At 38.9% G+C, this 22,295-nt stretch overlaps 1 protein-coding gene across 2 annotated transcripts in view; it reads left to right on the top strand.

Moving 5' to 3' along the window:
- Positions 1 to 524: 524 nt before the first annotated feature.
- The window catches only part of LOC117421468 (N-acetylgalactosaminyltransferase 7-like), a 30,792-nt gene continuing 9,021 nt past the window's right edge, over positions 525 to 22,295 (top strand). The window contains exons 1-5 of one of the 2 annotated variants that reach the window (XM_034035935.3): positions 525 to 873; positions 2,537 to 2,991; positions 19,254 to 19,420; positions 20,863 to 20,993; positions 21,460 to 21,539. In XM_034035935.3, the coding sequence (XP_033891826.2) occupies positions 751 to 873; positions 2,537 to 2,991; positions 19,254 to 19,420; positions 20,863 to 20,993; positions 21,460 to 21,539 (956 nt within the window). In that variant the 5' untranslated portion in view covers positions 525 to 750. The remainder of the gene's footprint in view (positions 874 to 2,536; positions 2,992 to 19,253; positions 19,421 to 20,862; positions 20,994 to 21,459; positions 21,540 to 22,295) is intronic. The other variant, XM_034035934.3, reaches the window with a different exon arrangement.

Here is a 22,295-nt window from a genome sequence, read left to right as displayed (position 1 = left end):
TATAACATTAGTATTGTGTTGTTTAAAAATGAATATGAACTTATTTTCTTTAAATTATTCGAGGTCTGACAACACTGCATCTTTTTTGTTATTTTGACCAGTTGTCATTTTCTGCAAATAAATGCTCTAAATGACAATATTTTTATTTGGAATTTGGGAGAAATGTTGTCAGTAGTTTATAGAATAAAACAAAAATGTTCATTTTACCCAAACACATACCTATAAATAGTAAAACCAGAGAAACTGATAATTTTGCAGTGGTCTCTTAATTTTTTCCAGAGCTGTATATTTTTGTAGCCTGTGAAAATAAGAAAATAAGATTCATAAAATACACGGTTCTGCTAATTAATTTATTCCACTCGTTTAACTAGATGTAAATATTAGTAAAGTGCCACATATCCAAGTTATTGTATGCATTACCACTCCCACTGACTAAATACACCAAAAACTTGAACCCGTCTTTTAAAATAAGCCACGTGCACTCATAAATCAACTTCCCAGATTGGTTCATTTCACATCCTTGTCACTGTCAGTCTTTGGGCAGTGTAATAAATCCGATGGCTGTGGCAGTGTAAATACGAGGAACACGTTTTACACGCAGGAGAAGGCAAAGCAGAGGGGGCAGCACCAAAGAAAATAGAACGATTTGAACAGGACTGAAACAGGACAAGAAGGCGAACACGGACAGGAAGAGAGGGCAGATACATTTAACATTTCATTTAATTAATTTCGTTTCCTGTTATTTTCATTATGAGGTTAAAAATAGGCTTTATTCTGCGCAGTTTGCTAATCGTGGGTACTTTTTTAGGATTGATTGTGCTCTGGTCTTCTCTTACACCCAAATCCAACGACGAAAATCCATTTGTTCAAGTGGTAGGTGTTTTAATTCTAAAATGTTATGTAATATTTAAATTATTGTTTGTTGTATGTATCATTCTGTTTCATATTCGAGCGAATGTCTTTGATATTTACAGTCCGGGTCGTTGTCATGGAAATCCAATTATTATTATTATTTTTATTATTATTTACACATCAACGGGTATCGAGTGCATGGAATGCAATTTAAATTGTGAATTGATAGTAAGGCATGGTATACACTGCTACTAGACATTTCCGAAAAAGAGAGTAAACCGTCGCCAGATGAGAGTAAACACGGAAGAAGGTGTTTGCAATTGATTCAGCTGCAGGATGGACCCCCAACACAGCAGGCCCGTGTGTGTGTTTAACATAAAGATACGGTATTGTCATAGTTTAACATGCCATGTCAGTATGTGACTTGCAGACCTGTTAAGTATGTCGGTGTTTAATGTTTTAAAGCAAGCGTAGACTAAATATAGTCGATCCATTTCTACAACACATCATTAATCCAGGTAGAGACAGACTATCAAACACGTGTGTTGCAGTAGGGCTCAGTCTATGTCTGTGGAATTCCAGGGAATTGTGTAGTTTTGTTGGGGGGCATATATCAGACCAACCCATTTTCTTAACATGTTAGATTTGGTTTACTTCTCAGACACAGCATTTTCTTTTAATACTTTTAGTTATGTCAATTAGTCTAATTCTCAAATACTTGCTTTATATTGATGTGTTGGAATAATCAATTAGACATATTCATATTGCTCACCAGTGTGTTCCAGTAATCAAAAGGTATTTGCATCCATGCAGTTCCTGGTTGAAATTATGTTTTGTAGATGCACTCATAGAGGTCAACCTTATCAGTGCACATACAATATAATCTTAAACTAGAAAATGAAAGTCAGATTAAGGGGCACAGATACCCCCCAAAATACATACATGTCACAGCATCAACTTTTTATTTTGTATCATTTTAATTGTTGTTGTACTAAACTCCACACTCTGTTGCTAAAACATTACAAGTATGTTGCTTCCCATAATAAAGTAATATGATGGTTCAAGTAATAACAATGTAATGAATAATTAGTTACTTGGCTAATGAAACCCGTTATCCAGACCTGGTTTCTTGTTCGACAGAGGCCTGAATATGAAATAAGAAAAACTTGAATTGTTTGTACATTAAATCTGAAACACACTTCTCATCCCAATTCAGGAAATAATTTACAAAAAGTTTGAAAAACCATTGCATTATACTGTATCTGTAATCTGTCAAGATGTAGAGTAAGGCATCCATTTTTTCAGCCTACCCTTACATTAACACGTTAAAAAAGGCATTTCATTTGAGAACTTAAACCCAGACCTCCAGAGGTAAAAGGCAATAGGACACTGTTGTGCTTGCTGTGCTAGAAGAATGTAATCACAACTGAACTAGCTGATTAAACTAAGTGCTTGCCTGGGGAAAGTACATTCATCTCAGATTCTATTACATGTTCATGTAAAAGCAATCAAATTATAATCCTTGTGGAAAGTTTGGGCGGATAACCATACTGTCAATTCAAAATGTAAGTTTTCTTGCTTAGTCATGTTCTTTAACAGTCAAACACTTTTTCTTAAAAGATTTTTTTCAGGTAGCGCTGTTTTGGTATTTGTTTTGTTTCATGTCTGAATTTTTTTGCTGCAGGAAAAAAGACCTGCCAACAATCCTCTGCCCAATGTGAAGGACCACGTCTTGGACAAATTTAATCCTGTGGTCCCCTGGCCTCATGTAGAAGGGGTTGAAGTTGACCTAGAGTCCATCCGACAAAAAAATGACGGTAAAAATAGACTACCTCATCCCCCGCAAGCTGGTGCAGACAATCAACAGAATATAATTCAGAAACAGTATATCACCTTTAAGCCACAGAAACATGTCTACCCAGATCCTGTATTGAGATCTGGAGTGTTGGGAAACTTTGAACTGAAAGAACCTGAGCCCCAAGGAGTGTCTGGTGGTCCCGGTGAGGGAGCAAAGCCATTCCTGCTTGGGCCAGAGTATAAAGATGCCATCCAAGCCAGCATCGGAGAGTTTGGTTTCAACATGGTGGTAAGCGAGATGATCTCCCTGGACCGCACTATAAGTGACCTGCGCCATGAAGAGTAAGTAGTTTTTCCTCTTTAAAGAGTAAGTAGTGGGGTTCAGCAAGTGCTCTGGCTTTTCTTTTCAGTACCACCTCATGGATCGTTATAGCTGTGTTACCTGTTTGACAATGTGGGCAATAATCCTTACACTATCCATGCACTAGAGAGGACATTTTGAAAAGAGCTTTAAAACAGACTTGTTATAAGTGTAAAAAGTTGTCAGGATGTTAACAATGAAAGGAAAAATGATGGGTGTGTTAAACAGTTGTAGCAACACGTGGGGATGTGTAACACTATTTTTTGGAATCCCGTTGTTTTGCCGGAAGTGAATGGCAGAGATCTGATATTCATTCAGGAGGTAGATTAATAAATTACTGTACCGTTTATGACGAGGGATGTAATAGGTTAAACGGTTAACCGATAAATGAATGTGTACCGTTTTTACATAACCGTTAACGTATAATACAAATTGATAAAATGTGTCCGGCATTTTGTACTTTCAAAGTAAATATCCAACAAAACATGTGCTCTTTACGCACTGCCTCTGAATTCTGCAAGTTCTCTGCCTGTAACATTTATTTGGCAACCTATGATGTTGGGTTAGGCATGATTAGTCGACTGAAAACTCATCTATCAAACTAGTTTCAAGCTGTTGATTTCTGGTGTTCGTACACGGAGCACAGAAGCTGGCGTCAAAACAGAAAAGGGAGGATTGTAAAGATGGAGCGGTCAGAACGAAGTTATGTTTCGAAATCCCTGCAAAATAAAAACATTTTAGTTTTAAGAAGCAGGTACGTTAATGTATTATTATTATTGCCACGTTTTACTTTACTTTGTGAAGTGAGTTCAAAACGTTGCTTTATAAATATCAAACAATTGAGGGTTTTCTGAAGAAAAGTGTTGGAAACGGGAGTAATGAAGGGGAATCGAGTGGCACTGCAGCAAAAGAAGTGCCGACAACTGACTCGATCAGCAGTACAAAAAAAAAAAATAGAACCCGATAAACTTGTGCTAAATGGCTTGCTTTGCGTGCTTACCTGGCAGATATTTTTGATCGCTTCAATATTCTTAACAAATCACTCCAAGGACAAAATATTTCTTTTATTCTCGCTGACAAAATCGAAAGCTGGATCAAGAAGCTGTCTTTGTGGTAAGATCGCGTACACCGTAGCAGCCTAGAAGCATTTGTAATTATTTTTTTTACTGTTGGCTGTAAAATATTGTCCAGTCATTTTATTGCTACAACTAGGGGTCACAGTGCAGCAGAGTTTGAGAATTGCTGCTCTGTGATAACAGATGACATTTTCGTTCATCTTTGAGTACAATGTTTTATTTTTTTATTTTTTAAACTTAAGATGTTTTAGTTCAGTTGTTGTGGGCATAGTTTGTTAAAGTTGCAGTTTATCTGTGGTCATTTCCAGCAGCGAAAAAAAAAAAACTTGTCTTTTAGGTACTTGCTTTTGAAATGGATTCACAGCATGGATTCAAGAATTGTTGATTGCTACTCTAAGTTTATGGGATACTATGGTAGGGTGGTGGGCAATTCACATGCACACACGGGAGACACAAGTTTTATTTGCAATACCACTCGTGCCCAGTTTTATTATTTTCTTTTGGCTTTATTTTCTTTTTAGCCCACAGAGGTTGCTGTTGTTTGTGGCCTGAATACCAAAAACGGTAGTCATTTCCACAGTAATACCAATACAGGTACTGACAGGTGCTCAAAAAATAATAAAGGCGAAACGAAAAAGGGAAAATAAAACACCGTAATAAAACTACAAAACAAAAGTGCTGCTTACGCAGTGCCCCCACTGCCTCTATGCTGGTTCCCCTTCTATTCATACACGTTCCCTAGGATACGTAACAATTTATTTTTTCTTTCTCTAGGCTGGCTGTCTTCCTCAGCTGTGCTTACCTATTTTGGTCACTCGCTCCAACTATTATTTTATTATTATTATTATTATTTATTTCTTAGCAGACGCCCTTATCCAGGGCGACTTACAATTGTTACAAGATATCACATTATACATTATTTCACATTACATACAATTACCCATTTATACAGTTGGGTGTTTACTGGAGCAATCTAGGTAAAGTACCTTGCTCAAGGGTACAACAGCAGTGTCCCCCACTGGGGATTGAACCCACAACCCTCCGGTCCAGAGTCCAAAGCCCTAAGCCCTAACCACTACTCCACACTGCTGCCCCACTACTGGCGTTCCTGCCTGGTCTATGTTTACACTGGCCTTCTCAACCAGCGTCTCCCAATCACGGCCACCCGCATGCATAACCAAGCGCGGTACTTATGGGCTGAGCAACCCCACAAGACCCGCCTCTCAACCAGTCGGAGAGAGGGAAAGCCAACACCCCTTCCTCCCAACCTCTCCATGTCATTACCATGATTGACAGCCAGATCTTACGAGGCTGCTGCCCCCTTCCTGCAGAACCACGCATGCGCCAGATAGTCGGCACAGACCTCCCCTGTTACAGATGGTAACATGTATTTTTTTTTTTTAATTGTGTTTTATTTTATGTGAAACCAGTGTCCCCTGTAGTGGATCGAGATTAACTATGAAGGAGATACTAGAAACTTAGAAAGGTGTACCGGTACACATATCATCAATGTGATACAATCGTGATGCAATTAAAGATAATTTGTGCTCTAAGCTGCCTTTTATTTTCGGTAAACAAATGTCATGCATGACAAAGACTAAACATATGTGGAAAGGGTATTTATTTAAAAAGTATTTAGTGTGATGGTGCAACAATGGTTAAACGGTTAACCAATAGAAATCAAATAGTTTAAACAGATTTTTTTATTAAACGATATTTAAATCCCTATTTATGACCTGTGAAAGGTGCAAGCTTACCCCCACCCTCAGTCACATCAGGAACCCGGAGGTATTTAACACACAGGAAAACGTTACTGGTACCGTTCACAGGTATAAATGTTTATTTTGGCACTGGATACTACACGCAAATTTTGCAAACGACAACTGATGCTCACCGACTAGCAGGTTGTATCATCAATAATTGACATAATAATCCTGTCCTCCCTCCTAAAGAAAGATATCATTATATAATCCCAGCCCTGCCTACTCCTAACAGGATTAATTATTCAATAAACATTTGCACCTGGGATGATTTTATACAAAAAAAAAACTATTCCTTACTTTTACAATAAAACATTCATATATTTTACGTTAAAGATGTTTCTTCTCATTTATACGTGTTTGTTTAACCTGCATTGTCTTGTTTACAAACGATCGTTAAACTATTATATTGCTTACTTATTATTATCATTGTCATTATTATTCTTTAGTCGTTAACTATTGCCAGTAAAGACTGAATTAGCATTATCCCTTCTAGTGGAAGATTACCGAACATGTGGCTGTAACAAACCCTTGTTCCACCTATATATCTACGGCAACTTCACCCTAATCTAAATACAGCAATACACCGTCATATATCAAACACACTTGATCAACAGCATGCACACTAAACCCACGGCTCTATTGCCAGTAGAATAATAATCACAATAACAGACAATTCAATATTACAGTGAGGGTCTCACACTCACAAGGCTCTTTATCAAAACACACACTGTACACAGCCACATTATAATGTTTGATTGAAAGCTTTAATTTAAATGTGAACTAACGAGCTGATTTTTTTTTTTTTGAGACTCCTCCAAAGTTCTTCTAAAATGTATTTATTTACTCTGGGAACCCCAAATGAGATGTCATGTCTTATAGTGCTTGTTCCCACTGGATTCATCAGTTGTGAGCCCAATTTACAAGACTGAAACTGGAACTGTTGGAATTGGGTACCAAACTATTTTTGCTCTATAGCTATCTTATATTTATAAGACAGCATTCACAATAGGGGTATTCAATCAAAGGCATGCAAAAAAGCCACTGAGACAAGACAGGTTGCACAACTATTTTAATTCTGAGTGTGCCAACACACACTATAGCTCTTGCTTTTGGATTTATACCCTATTTGTTTATTTATTTAGCAGACGCCTTTATCCAAGGCGACTTACAGAGACTAGGGTGTGTGAACTATGCATCAGCTGCACAGTCACGTCTCACCCGAAAGACGGAGGACAAGGAGGTGAAGTGACTTGCTCAGGGTCACACAATGAGTCAGTGGCTGAGCTGGGATTTGAACCGGGGGACCTCCTGGTTACAAGCCCTTTTCTTTAACCACTGGACCACTCACCCTAGTGGATGAAATGTCACAATTCAAAGACACTTTGCAAACTCCTTTTTATAATAGTGTTTATTCTGACTAGTTTATCAATCAAATTGTCCTTGATTGAAAACAATGACCTGTCTACATTTCTACAGCTATGGCCAAAAGGTAGACTTTTGTGATGTCATTTTGTTGTTTCTTTGGTTACATGATGTTAAATAAAAGATCTAAATTATGTTCATATAGTTGAACATAAAATGAGATCCAGTAATTAATAGCTCATAGTTACCTCTTTATCAAATTTTTATTTTTTCAATCCATCAAAATGTAGGCTCAATCATACACAGCATTTCCGTTAACTAACAAATACCTGTCGGAGATGGTTTCAAGAGCAAGTCGACAGGCAGAGACTGTCCATCACTCTGACTGGCAGCAAAAGGTCTGTGACAGGCAGCTAGAAACATTGACTGTCACTAACAAGAGCGAATGAGTGTACTTCTAGTGTGCATCTAGACTACACCTATTAAAGGCACAGGCAATCGAATGAATGCGTGAGTGATTTGGCAATTCCTGCCTTAGCGCATACTTGTTAACAAAGGAAGTCAGATAGGCCGATTCAATCCACGCCCCCTCCTTTTGTTCCTCCTTGAGGTGAGGATTTATTTTTGTTGTCCTCCATGATTGTGATTGACTATGTGTTTGTTGAAATGAAAGCATAAAGCAAGTGCAGCTTATTTTTATATCTTTGTATGGTTTTTACATGTTCTCTGTAGTCTAGATATGTCAGTATAGTCTTATGTAGCTAAGTTTGCGCATCCACCTTTAGTGCGCATCCACTTTAGTGCACACTGATATTATACCTGTAGTTTTAAGTTACGTTAAGGACTATTATGTAAAATATTTTAATCTGAGATTCTGAAGCAAAATATGAATGCTAAAAAATAAAGTATTTAAACAACTTTTGAAAACAAATTGTTATAAACTTTTTTTTTGTTCATGTTCTACTAAAAATTAGTCACATAGACCTATTTCTTTCTCCATAAAGGGCTAATCGCACTACAGCGTTTATTCACTTCGTTTTTTACACCCGACGTTTCGCTGCAATTTTTGTATTTGTGCAATTTTTTCCATGTGGCAGTTTGCACCCGATTCATATTGCCTTCAGATTACATCCAAATTTAGCAGGACAGGGTGGTGATCGCTGTGTGTTTTGTCCAAAAATCAAACCTGTTTTTGCACCGAATTTCGTTTTGTTTTTTTTGTTTTTTTGTTTTTTTTTACAACGATTATTCTCAAATATGAAAGGTAGTATTCAATTCCATAGGTTCAATTTTTATTTTTTATTTTTTTACCCTAATAAACGCTGAAGTGTGAATAGCCTTTCACTGTGTGTGTGTGTGTGTGTGTGTGTGTAACACTTCGAGTGGACGGGTGTCAGACGAATGATCATGGAATTTTGTCTTGTGACTTGTGGAGTAGTGGTTAGGGCTCTGGACTCTTGACCGGAGGGTCGTGGGTTCAATCCCCAGTGGGGGACACTGCTGCTGTACCCTTGAGCAAGGTACTTTACCTAGATTGCTCCAGTAAAAACCCAACTGTATAAATGGGTAATTGTATTTAAAAAATAATGTGATATCTTGTAACAATTGTAAGTCGCCCTGGATAATGGCATCTGCTTAGAAATAAATAATAATAATTTAAAATATTTAGTGATCAGTCACTGTGGCTGGCGACAGTTTATCCTAGCAAACGCTAATGCATTAATTGTATGAATCAACTGTAAACTTTTGTACAGTATTGAGAGGAACAGTAGTTCCTCGCGCCAAGTTATCAGCGAGAACTGCCAGAGACTCTATACAGCAAGGATAGTTTACGTGTTTTCAGGGTATTGGCGCAGCAAAAGTAAATCAACCAAAAACCACTATTTCACTTTTAATTTTAAATTCGCTGATTTTATTTGTTAGAAACCCAGGTTTAACATGTCAGCTAAATGTTAACTCGCTAAGTGTAAAATTTATAGACTGATTTTAAATTAATTTGTGATACGCTTATGTATTTAGCTAACTCTGGACTTTTGTGGTTAAGGAAAAAATATGTGATTTTTAACACCTGTTCAAATATAAAGTTAAGGACGTTTTTAATATGTGTGTGGGGAGGGGGTGCACCACTGGGATATACGACACTGTCACATTTTACTGTCCTTGTATTAAGAAACACGTAACATGCGATTTCTAAAGCCCATCTTTTCAGTGTTACAATTTATTTGATTATCCGTCACAACACGTGTATTTTCTTTCGCATGCCATATCAGTCTGTGTTTATTGTGCAGTTACACAAGGCTTCCTCCAGTTACACCTGACGAAAATGCAGCAAAAAAAGCGAACAAGACCAGCTACTGTAATGTAAAAGAGTTAATCTATAAAACCGTTTTAGATACTGTGATGTATTTTTAATCTTTAGTTGCTTTTGTGCATTTTCATTTGCAAGCGTACTGTGACATTTGGCCTTATCGAGCACTATATTCTGCAATTTTTAATACTGACTTCAGATACTGGTTTTTAATTCTGGAAACTGTTGTAGGTTTTTTTGTTTTGTTTTGTTTAATCTTTTGCTAAATTGCATTGCCTTTTACGTTTTATGCAGTTCTGTGCATGGGTAACATTTTGCATACTGATTTAAAAGTATGTACTGTATTACAATCCATGTGCCATCTCTTTTGGCAAGTTTTATATTTTCAGAATCGTATTGTTCTGAATTAAAATACTACTTCTGTTGAAAATTAGTACAAAACCAACTACAGTACATCTAAATGTATTTTAAAACACATCCCTTTCAGATATGTATTTTTGAAATTGTGTTCCCTGAAAAACGGACAAGGGTTGGAACGGGCCAAAATGAAATAATCAGATATGCGTCGCACTCTTTTAACCGTCACTGAAGTCAACATTTCATAGGACTGGATATGTGAGTGCTGACTGTAATTAATTTTCCCTAAAGCTAACACCATTGATCTGCAATCCCAGAACTGCTGTTCCTCACAATAAAACCTGGGTAATCCTCTCTTTGAATTTGAGAACACTGCCAAGCCAGAACTTTTATTATTTTTAGTTTTCATGAGATAGTATTTATATTGCAGTTATATATTTGCTGTAGTGTTTATATATCTCTTTAATGTTTTGTCACTGTTTCTGGGTGTGTTGTGCTGAGTAGTGGGGGACTGGCTGTTTGCCAGTTGAGAGTGTGGGTGGTGTACTGCTGTTGACCGGCGTTCTGCCTGCACAATAAACACTCAATAAAATATTTGGTGTCTGCTTGACTCCTTTGCTTGATAGATCTGACAACAGCCCTTTAAGTACTACAGTCCTTCCTTCCCTGTCTTGGGATCCTCACACATGCAGCTGGTGCTGGCTGCTACAATACGTTGTTAACTATTAACTATATATGGCAGCATAAAAAGCGGATGTGGGGTTATTTGTTTTAGCAGGGTGCTTAGTGAAAAGCAAATACAATATGTGTTGAAAGTGCCTGAGCTGGCTGCATAGTACTTATGCTGTTCTTGATGTCCACCAGGTTTCCCTCACTACCTTGCTGTGTTATTATTTTATGTCCTAAATATGGGGAAGGTACAAGCTGTATGGTGAAATCTATTGTTGTGGCTTGTGTCTTGGTCTGAAATGCAAAAGTGTCTCATGCCCAAGAAAAGGTTGGACACCCCTGCCTTAGGTTGCATTGCATTCAGCTGGCACCCCACCCACCTTTTTATATATTCAATTTCAGTTGTCTTAACTCTTTCATAATGACTGATCACGGTATACGAAAGTCCACATGGCAAACCGATCTCTTACCATTATATTTTTCGGATGTGTTTTATTGATATGGGTGAGGAAGGAAACAAAGTACATTACTTTAATCAATGATGTCATCTTTTTGAACGATAAATATATTTTATCTGAATGAAAAAAAAAAAAGTGGCCATGGGGGTGGTTGAGCAAATGTTGGTCTTGTGCACACCCCTGTACTGATATAGGCTGTACCTACACGTTGATGTTTTGCTTCTCAAAAACAGGTATTTTTTAGAATACCTGCAATACCTGTCTAGAGCATGGCTGATGAGATTGTATGACAATGTACTGAGAAAAAAAAAAAGAAACTGATGGGCCTCTTTCTGACCAGGATTTATACACACTTCTAAGACCAGTGACATCTTACTTGCATTCACTTCCATTGATATTCCAAATCATGTCATCCTGTGATACCATACAATTCAGGTTCTGAATCATAGGCAGCACATAGATTATTTTTTAACTATACCTTGTTTTAACAGGACCTTTAAAAAGGAGTCCAAATCAGTCTTCATATAATACTATATTTATAACTCAGCTCTGCCTGTCTTAATTAACATCCACTACACTACATACAGCTCTGGAAAAAAATTAAGAGACCACTGCAAAATTATCAGTTTCTCTGGTTTTACTATTTATAGGTATGTGTTTGGGTAAAATGAACATTTTTGTTTTATTCTATAAACAAAAATATATTCCAAATAAAAATATTGTCATTTAGAGCATTTATTTGCAGAAAATGACAACTGGTCAAAATAACAAAAAAGATGCAGTGTTGTCAGACCTCGAATAATGCAAAGAAAATAAGTTCATATTCATTTTTAAACAACACAATACTAATGTTTTAACTTAGGAAGAGTTCAGAAATCAATATTTGGTGGAATAACCCTGATTTTCAAGCACAGCTTTCATGCGTCTTGGCATGCTCTCCACCAGTCTTTCACATTGATGTTGGGTGACTTTATGCCACTCCTGGCGCAAAAATTCAAGCAGCTCGGCTTTGTTTGATGGCTTGTGACCATCCATCTTCCTCTTGATCACATTCCAGAGGTTTTCAGTGGGGTCCAGGTCTGGAGATTGGGCTGGCCATGACAGGGTCTTGATCTGGTGGTCCTCCATCCACACCTTGATTGACCTGGCTGTGTGGCATGGAGCATTGTCCTGCTGGAAAAACCAATCCTCAGAGTAGGGGAACATTGTCAGAGCAGAAGGAAGCAAGTTTTCTTCCAGGACAACCTTGTACTTGGCTTGATTCATGCGTCCTTCACAAAGACAAATCTGCCCGATTCCAGCCTTGCTGAAGCACCCCCAGATGAGTCCAATTTTCAGCTTTGCCCAACACCTGGTCGTCTAATGGTTAGACGGAGACCTGGAGAGGCCTACAAGCCACAGTGTCTCGCACCCACTGTGAAATGTGGTGAAGGATCGGTGATGATCTGGGGGTGCTTCAGCAAGGCTGGAATCGGGCAATTTTGGCATGAATCAAGCCAAGTACAAGGTTGTTCTGAAAGAAAACTTGCTTCCTTCTGCTCTGACAATGTTCCCCAACTCTGAGGATTGTTTTTTGCAGCAGGACAATGCTCCATGCCACACAGCCAGGTCAATCAAGGTGTGGATGGAGGACCAACAGATCAAGACCCTGTCATGGCCAGCCCAATCTCTAGACCTGAACCCCATTGAAAACCTCTGGAATGTGATCAAGAGGAAGATGGATGGTCACAAGCCATCAAACAAAGCCGAGCTGCTTGAATTTTTGCACCAGGAGTGGCATAAAGTCACCCAACATCAATGTGAAAGACTGGTGGAGAGCATGCCAAGACGCATGAAAGCTGTGCTTGAAAATTCCACCAAATATTGATTTCTGAATAGTGCAGCTGGCAACAAGGGAAAGACCTTGTGACAGCCTGGAGAGACAGCTGACAGGAGGAAAGAGACCCCATTGGGGCTGGTAAGGGTTAGCTACCCTTGTCGGCAGTATCCAGCTCTGTGTTTACAGGATGCTGGAGACACCCGCCCAAGGCTTCTAAGAAATTAAAGAGAAAAATACCCCTAGAGTCTGCGAGAGCGGGGGCGGAAGATGACTCAACGTTGGACAACACGGTTAACGACTTAGGAACGGAAACGGATATGAGTATGGAGAGTACTTCACAAAAGACTAGTTCAAGATCTGCAGTTAACAAAGACATGGAACTCCAGGTTTGTGTCTGCGGCTGGAGCAAGGCGACAACGGTCAGGGGTTTGAAGATTCATCAAGGGAGAATGAAATGCTTGAGGGAGAAGGGACAAGGGCCTCGCATTGATCAATACTTCTTACGAAGTCAGTCAAGTCAGTCGAATGAAATCCAGCGACAGGAAGCAAACCACAGTTCGCAGGATATCAGCACCCCTGTCATAGATGTGAGGAGGACTTGCATGGACACAGTTAGTGATGAACCTAATGATCCTTGTGAACCCGGTCAGACAAACCAGCATAAGAGAGAAAAGAACCTCAACGGGCACAAGCCTGGAGTTAAATGGCCAAGAGCTTGTGAGAAAACTGCATGGGACACAGTAAACACAGATCTCTGCGTTGCATTGGAAAGATTAAGTGGAACAGTTGAAAAGAAGCTGGATAAATTTGGGGACATCATCTACGCATATGGAAGTGAGAGGTTTGGAGTTGAAAAAAGGAAGGAAAAAGTACAAACTATTCCTGGAAAGTCTAGACGGCAGCAGGAGATTGAACGCTTAGTTAGAGAAAGGAGACAGCTGAGGAACCAATGGAGAAGAGCAGAACAAAGTCAGAAGGAGGGACTCAATCTCTTACAAAGGGTCATAAAAGATAAGCTTGCAACATTGCGCAGAGCTGAGCGCCTACGGAAACGCTACAAAAAGAAGGAGCGTGCGAGAGCTAACTTTTATAAAGACCCATTCAAATTTGTAAAGAAGTTATTCACCAGTGAGAAGAATGGCACACTAAAAGCATCTAAGGTTGAGCTGGAGAGATATTTGGAGGAAACACATACAGATTCAAAAAGGCAGGAGCCTATGTCAATTCCGTCAGACATCCCACCTATCAATCCACCAGAATACCAAATGGAGGACTGTGCACCTAAGTGGAAAGAAATAGAGCAAGCTGTGAAAAAAGCAAGGGCTTCATCATCTCCAGGGCCTAATGGAGTTCCGTACAGAGTGTACAAGAGTGCTTCAGGAGTTCTACGAATTCTGTGGAAATTGATGAAAGTGGCATGGGAAAAACAGGTTGTACCAAGAGCATGGCGCCGAGCAGGTGGAGTCTTTATACCTAAAGAAAAAGATTCTACAAGCATCAGTCAGTTTCGTCCCATTTCCCTATTAAACGTAGAAGGCAAGATTTTCTTCAGCATTATTGCTCAGAGATTGTCAGCTTACCTATTAAAGAACTGCTTCATTGACACTTCAATACAAAAAGCGGGCATTCCAGGTTTCCCAGGTTGCTTAGAACACATCAATGTGATCTGGCAACAAATTCAATCAGCTAAAAAGGAGAGGAAGGAGCTCCATGTGACATTCCTGGATTTGGCTAATGCATATGGTTCAGTGCCACATGAACTACTTTGGGCAGCATTTGATTTTTTCAGTGTACCGATGACAATAACAAATTTAGTGAAAGCCTATTTTGGAGATTTACAATTCAGTTTTTCAACTTCAGAATTCAGCACTACATGGCAATGCCTAGAGGTTGGAATAATGGCAGGATGCACCATTTCTCCACTGGCTTTTACCATGGCAATGGAAGTAATCATTAGGGCATCAAAATGGGTAGTAGGAGGAGAGCGCTTGGCTTCTGGAATGCGACTACCACCAATTCGAGCATACATGGATGACATGACAACCATGACTACAACAGTAGCCTGCACTAATCGATTATTGGGCAAATTAACCAATAACATTGAATGGGCACGAATGCAATTCAAGCCCACTAAATCAAGGAGCATCTCTATAATTAAAGGCAAAGTAGTAGATAAAACATTCTTCATTAATGGTGAGGCAATACCAACAGTGTCTGAGAAGCCAGTGAAGAGTCTTGGGAGATGGTACGACGGGGATCTAAAGGACACAGTTCGTGTGGGAGAAGTTAGACAACAAGCAGTGGAAGGGTTGAAGAGCATAGACAGCTGCGCTCTACCAGGTAAACTAAAACTCTGGTGCTTTCAGTTTGGTCTACTGCCGAGGTTGCTGTGGCCACTGACTGTGTACGAGGTTTCTTTGACAACAGTAGAGAAGCTGGAAGCTTTAATCAGTTCATACATCAGGAAATGGTTGGGAGTTCCACGCTGCCTCAGCAGAGTGGGACTTTATGGTAAAGGAATACTGCAGCTACCAGTCTCTGCTCTAACCGAGGAGTTTAAGTGCGCCAAGGTCAGACTGGAAATGACATTAGTAGAGTCACGCGATAAATGCGTAAGGGAGGCAGCACCTGTGTTGAAAACTGGAAGAAAGTGGGCGGCAAAGAAAGCTGTGGAAGATGCAAAGGCTGCCCTTCGAATTGGTGATATCATGGGGCAAGTTCAGCATGGAAGAGGGGGTCTTGGTTTCAGTTCAACTCCTCCTACATGGCACAAGGCGGCCCCAGCTCAAAGGAGGAAGCTGGTAGTCAATGAGGTGCAAAAGCAGGAGGAGAGGATGAGGTGTATAAAGGCCATTTCCCAGGCCAAACAGGGAGAATGGATGAGATGGGAGAGTATGGAACAACGCAAGATTGGCTGGCAAGACCTATGGTCAATGGAACAGAGCAGGATCAGTTTCCTCATCAGGTCAACATATGATGTTCTCCCATCACCACAGAACCTAAACCTCTGGGTAGGAGAGGATCCCTCATGTCCTTTGTGTTCAACACCTGCAACATTAAGGCACATTTTGACAGGATGTAAGGTGGCTCTTAGCCAAGGACGGTTTACTTGGCGCCATGACCAGGTGCTGCGATGTTTGGCCTTAGCATTGGAAGACAAGCGTAACATGACCAATAAGTTGCCACCTGTTCCATCAAAACATTACACACAAAAGACAACATTCCTCCGCCCAGGAGAGCAACCACCAAGAAAAGGTGTTAAAACCAATCCTCGCCCAGGACAACTGGAAGCTGCTAGAGACTGGAATATGCTGGCAGATGTTGGTCAACGGCTTATTTTTCCACCTGAGATTGCCACCACTAACCTTCGACCAGATATTGTCTTGTGGTCTGGATCAGCACGCCTTGTTCACCTGGTAGAGTTAACAGTGCCATGGGAGGATGCTGTAGATGAGGCGTATGAGAGGAAGAAACTGCGGTATGCTCAACTAGCCACTGAAGCGGAACAGCGAGGATGGAGAGTTCGGGTTTACCCAGTGGAAGTGGGTTGTCGAGGATTTGTGGCACACTCTACAACCCGGTTTCTCAGAGACGTCGGATTCAGTGGCCAAGAGTTGCGTCGCACAGTGAAGAACTTATCTGAAGCAGCAGAGAGGAGCAGCAACTGGCTGTGGTTGAGACGGAAAGATTCTGGCTGGGGACAGGTAAGTAAGCTGGGCTGAGTTGAGTGGGGGACGGAGGGGGGTGATGCTGGGACGCCAGAATCACCGTCGAGCCCTCTTGAGGTGTCGTGGGCTAGTCGACGAAACACTGAGGATGGAAGGTGCCCACTTGAAAACCCCAGAGATGTACCCTACTTAGCTCAATCCAGACGGTTGTCATGCTGATGCGCTGGGGAGGCCGCACTTTGGTTGATCCCCGGAGCCAGCATCGCAGCCGTTGTGTGTGCTGATGCGCCAGGGAGGCAAAATAAGCTGATCCCTGGAGCCAGCATTACACTTCAGCCATTAACACCAGACAGAAGGATATCTACATCATCATATGGAAGGAAACGTAAATGGATGGAGACACATATGGATCACATTAGTTTACTGTAAAGCTACGTCTTAGTTGGTGCTTATCTTGGCGAGAGCCGAGTTCAAATCAGCATGAAGTTTTAACATCTACTCTCGTGTAATGGAAATCTTTCAGTTTGCAGTCTTTCTTCCAGTACAGAAAGCAAACCATACTAGTATGAATGCGCTTGTACAATGGATTTGCCCCTTCCCTGTTTAATTGCAGTGCAATTGCAAAGTTTTGTACATATTACTTAAATTTGTCTTTGTTTAACGTTGCATTTAATTTAATCTATTGATATTAATTGATACACACCAAGTTACCACTTTGAATTTGTAGGGGTTTCTTTTTTTATTCAGTTTAAACTTAATTCAGGTACTGGAAGTCTGTAGTTGTGTGCAAGCTGTTCCTATGATGTTTTAAAACATGTGATTGGCCTTACAAATATAGTCCTACTCCAAATGCTTTGGTTGATTTTTTTTTTTATCGTACAAACCCTATCCGGTACATTCTTCCATTAGCAGTTTAAAAGCGTTAATGAAGAGCACAGAGTTTGAGTCCAGTTCCCATTAGAGTTTAGTTCTTATGAAAACTTGTGAGGCTTGGACTATAACTTATGAATGGCTTGTTGGATTGATCTGAAAATCTGTATCCATAGTGGTGGTAGAACGAAATGAGAACAGTCAAATATATATATATATATATATATATATATATAACATCCAAAACAAAAAAAATGTCTGCTAACTATTAATAGTGGCATGTCTCAAGCAATACAAATATGGCTAAACAGAATAAACAAAAACGTTCCTTGCGGAAGTGAAAGCTTCACGCAGGCGTGGCTGTTTGTTATTTCATCGGCTGTCATGCATTTTGTCTCGCTCAACCCGGGTCAAAGCATGTCGACCAACATCCTGAGGTGCGTCGCTGGGACCCGGGTACGACCCATGTAAGTGGTTTCAAAATACGCAGGATTGTGACCTGGGTAGGAGTGCCAGTGTGAAAGGGGCTTAGGAAGAAATTACATTGTAATGATTGTAGATGTCTGTCATGCAAGATCAATTGCTGTCTGTAGGAGAGGGGTGTGGCCAGAGGATCACCAAGCAATACATAAACTGTTTTATTGTCCAGCAAAATGGTTGCTATTAGGGTTGCAACGAAGGGTACATTTTGACCTTCGAAGGTTCGGATCACATTACAGAAGGAAGGTTCGAACCTTTGATGGTACTAATTTGCTACTTTTATTATTTATTTATTTTTCTTACCTGACGCCCTTATCCAGGGCGACTTACAATTGTCCAGCAGTGTAGAGTAGTGGTGTAGAGTAGTGGTTAGGGCTTTGACCAGAGAGTTTTGGGTTCACCGGAAAGCTGCTTTGTGGAGAAGTACTGTAGCTGCATAATGTTAATCAAATGTTATTTTGTAAAAATCCCGTCATTTTAAAACTATGCAGGCTATAGGAGGGAATAAATATATTTAGAGCTATTGGCACATCGGTCATGTTAGCAAATACTAAGCAGAATACTGTACTGTTGGTGTTCTGAATTGTGAAAAATAAGATAATACAGTAAGTCTTTGAATAAATGTTATGTGTTCTACGAACAGCAAACTGAGCATTTTACATATGCCAAGGACAGTATTATTATTATTATTATTATTATTATTATTATTATTATTATTACCAGGCTTTTTTTTTTTTTGGCAAGTTTTATATTTTTTTTTAATCATGGTTTATGTATTGTACATACTGGAACACCCTTGGTTTGTATTGAATAGTAAAGAAAAATCTTTCACATAGTTCTTTTGGTTGAGTGGAAAGAAGACTTTGAAGTTACGGAGTGCAAGCAACCAGTTGTAATAAAGCCACAGTAACAGTCGAGTTAGTGTTGATACCACCCAGTGGAAGTGAAACTAAACTTTTGTTCTCAGAACGGCAGCTAAGCCTCTTATCAGAAGTTCTCAGTATGATCTTAGCACACAGCTGCCATTTTAAAACTTCTCTTCCACCTGTGTGCAGATTCTTTGTTTTATGTGTGTGAATTGCAGTATTTACAGTAGCAAGCAAGTCATGTTGAAATTGAATTTGAATGAGCATTGCTTTTCACTTTACAGAACAAGCTGAAATTAATTTGTGTTTATAAATATAACATAACAGCTAAGAGGTCATTTACAGTATCCACTTAGTGTTAGTGCTGTCCTAGCTGGCTGTTGCAAGGAGTCAGATTCAATGTGCAGAGTCTACTCAAAGATACTGTAGCCCCACCTATATATGAATTCAGATGCAAATGATCGCCTCACATTTCTAATTAAGTCTTTTTAGTTTCATTTTTAAGCCGTTCCCTGCAGCTGAATAACCACTGTTTTCTCTCCTCTAGGTGCAAGTACTGGCATTATGATGAAAACTTGCTTACAAGCAGTATTATTATTGTCTTCCATAATGAAGGATGGTCCACCTTAATGAGAACTGTGCATAGTGTTATTAAACGGACACCTAGAAGATACCTAGCAGAAATTGTATTGATTGATGACTTCAGTAATAAAGGTAAATGTATACATTCAGTGTCAAATACTAAACATAAATACTATCGATTCTATTGGTATAATATAGCTGAATCATTCAAATCCACAACAATAGGTAACATCTGTTATTTTCAATACACTTCAAATTATTAAAAAAAATATATTATGGGTACTGTATCGGTGTAATGCTTCCAAATTTTAGAATTCTTCAATGGAATACAAGATTAATTACAGCATATGTGTAGCGTGACAAAGCAAACTATAAATATGTGGGGAAAGCAGTGGAGGGTGTGTATATTGGTCCGAGAGTGACGAGGAGCCTGTATCCTCTCCACTGAATTTGTGTCACACAAGTAAATTGTAGTCTGTGACTGCCAATGTCAGAGAAGACTACAATTCCCAGAGTTCTGTGGGGTCAACCATTTTGAGAGCATGGTTTTTACCTGTCTCCAATTAGGCAGACATAAAAGAGCATTTTTTTTTTTTTTTCTAAACGCAGGAAGTGTATGGGCTACGACCCACGGAGAGTCCTGTGCGTACTGAAAATAGGTTGACGGTTGGTGTTTTACCTGGGGGAAGTAATGTTCCACTAGATTTGGTGATTAGTATTGCTTGTTGTGTTGTGTTTTTTGTCAGTAACAGCTTAGCTGTCTGACTTGTAGAAAGGGGTAGTTAAAAGATAACTAAAAGGTTTAGTTAGTGGTTCGCACTAAGGAGCTAGTTTTTTTTTTTTTTTTTGGCTTTTTTTGTTTACGTTGTTGGTATTTACTTTGCTTGATTTCTGTATAGCAAGGACTCCAATAATGAGAAAATAAACATACAGGTACTGCCCTGTTTTAAACCAATACACTGTTGTCCAGAGTGCTTGGTTCCACCAGACTCTGTTCAAGATCTGAAAGAACAGTGACAAAACACCCCAGTCTGTCACAGTAGACAACATTACTTTATAGGAGAGAAGTAGAGTAGAGTAGAGTAATGTTTGCAGATCTGTAAAATGCCATGTAGCCTATGGGTGTGAATTGGTTGCTTTGTAGACCATAGCTTTAAACCACTGCTCAGCTCCTACCCCAAACAATTGCAGAATCCTGAAATGTTAATGGTAAGGCTGTGGAAGCTCTTTGAACTGTCCCAGTAAAAGGTTTCTTTGCTTTGAAGAAAGTCTTTTAGACTTCTGTAAATGTCTTTCATACTTTAAGGTGGGTGGAACTGTCTCTCTACACTATTTATACAATAAAATATCACTGAATAGAGAAGATTATTAAAGTAATTTGATCAGTATACTCATGTACCAAGGTCACGCTATTTATTAACTGAGTTGAACCACATTCACATGCCTCACCCTGCACTTCAAATAGCAGAACATTGCTTTTATCAGATTCATGCTAACTGTGTCTTTTTGGTTGTTAATTTTGTCATTTTGTAACTGTGAGAGGTAAAGTAAAGTTTATTTTTGTTTTTCTCCAGTTCACTTGAAAGATAGATTGGAGGAATATATAAAGCAGTGGGGTGGCTTGGTAAAATTGTTTCGAAACGAGAGGAGAGAAGGCTTAATTCAAGCAAGGAGCATTGGGGCAAAAAGTGCTGTGCTTGGTCAGGTAAATTTAAAACTAGTATTCTTGCTTTTATTTTGTTGTCCTTGGCAGCATTCATGGGTTCTCTCTAGTTTCACCCAAATCCCTACAAACTTATGTAGGGGAATATTTTGGGGTTCATTTCACAATTGATTAATGAGAAAGTACATGAATAACAAATTAATTACATTTTTTATAAACCCTAAAGTATTTGTGTTATTAATAAGTTTGTCTGTAGTACTTCTGTAAGTTATAAAGTTGAAACTAATTTACTGCACATTTCTCTGAACAACAAGTTACAATAGGGGGGGGGGGGCAGTAATTTGTGTTGTAAAATGTTTTTCATAAATAACTACTGCGGTCATACACATATACTGTTTAACCCTAAATTAACACAACAAAAATGACTTTACTCCTCAAAATATTTTGTGTTTAACAGGATGGTTCCCTTAAAACTGCTTATCTTCTGCTATTCTGAAAAATTCCCTAGGTGCTGATCTATCTGGATGCTCATTGTGAAGTGGGACCTAACTGGTATGCACCCCTAGTGGCACCTATCACTAAGGACAGGTAAAAGAACTTTATATGTACCATATTTGATGTAATAATGTATATGATGATGTTACATTATATAGTGTTTGTTTGCTTGTTTTTATTGGTGTTTTAAATATTTGGTTTGTTTTATTTATGCTTCAGGATGTTTACAATGAACTTTCAAGCTGTTGCCATGTCAGTTTACCTTGCTTTTAAATAGATGCAGCAATGATAAGGAAAGCAGATATCTGGCTAAAACTTCTTTTTGCTCTAAAATAACAGTAGGTTTTTGCCCTTTAAGTTACTGGTACTGTATTGACTCAAAATTACTTCAATACAATCTCTAAAACAAGCAAAAGACATTGAAGGGTGCATGTGTACTATTCTTTTATCCAAGTTTAACAGAAGAAAGCAAAAGTGAACTGACCTGGTAGTACTCTTGTAGTGTACACATGCATTTTAATTATAAATACTTGATCGAAATATGCACTGGTAAGCATAAGGGAAATTTTCCAACCATTTTAATTACATAATTATCAAAATATTGGCAAAGGTACATTATAGCAAAGTGGTAGCAGCCCAATTTTATAAAAAGAGCATTCCCATTTGGCTAGCCAACAAAAGAGTCAACGAGAGTCAGCTTTGACATTTGTTTTTTTTCATAAGTTCTTGTAATTGTTTTTAAATAGAATAATAAATTGAAAATTGACTCTAGGATTACATTTTACTTGTGGCCATTATGGTTGCCAAATAGCATACATACATTTAAAACTTTTAAAATGACATAACAAA

Source organism: Acipenser ruthenus, chromosome 1 (genome assembly GCF_902713425.1).
Source record: "Acipenser ruthenus chromosome 1, fAciRut3.2 maternal haplotype, whole genome shotgun sequence".
NCBI lineage: Eukaryota > Metazoa > Chordata > Actinopteri > Acipenseriformes > Acipenseridae > Acipenser > Acipenser ruthenus.
Note: the sequence above shows the minus strand (reverse complement) of the source record. Positions and strands in the feature narration are given on the sequence as shown.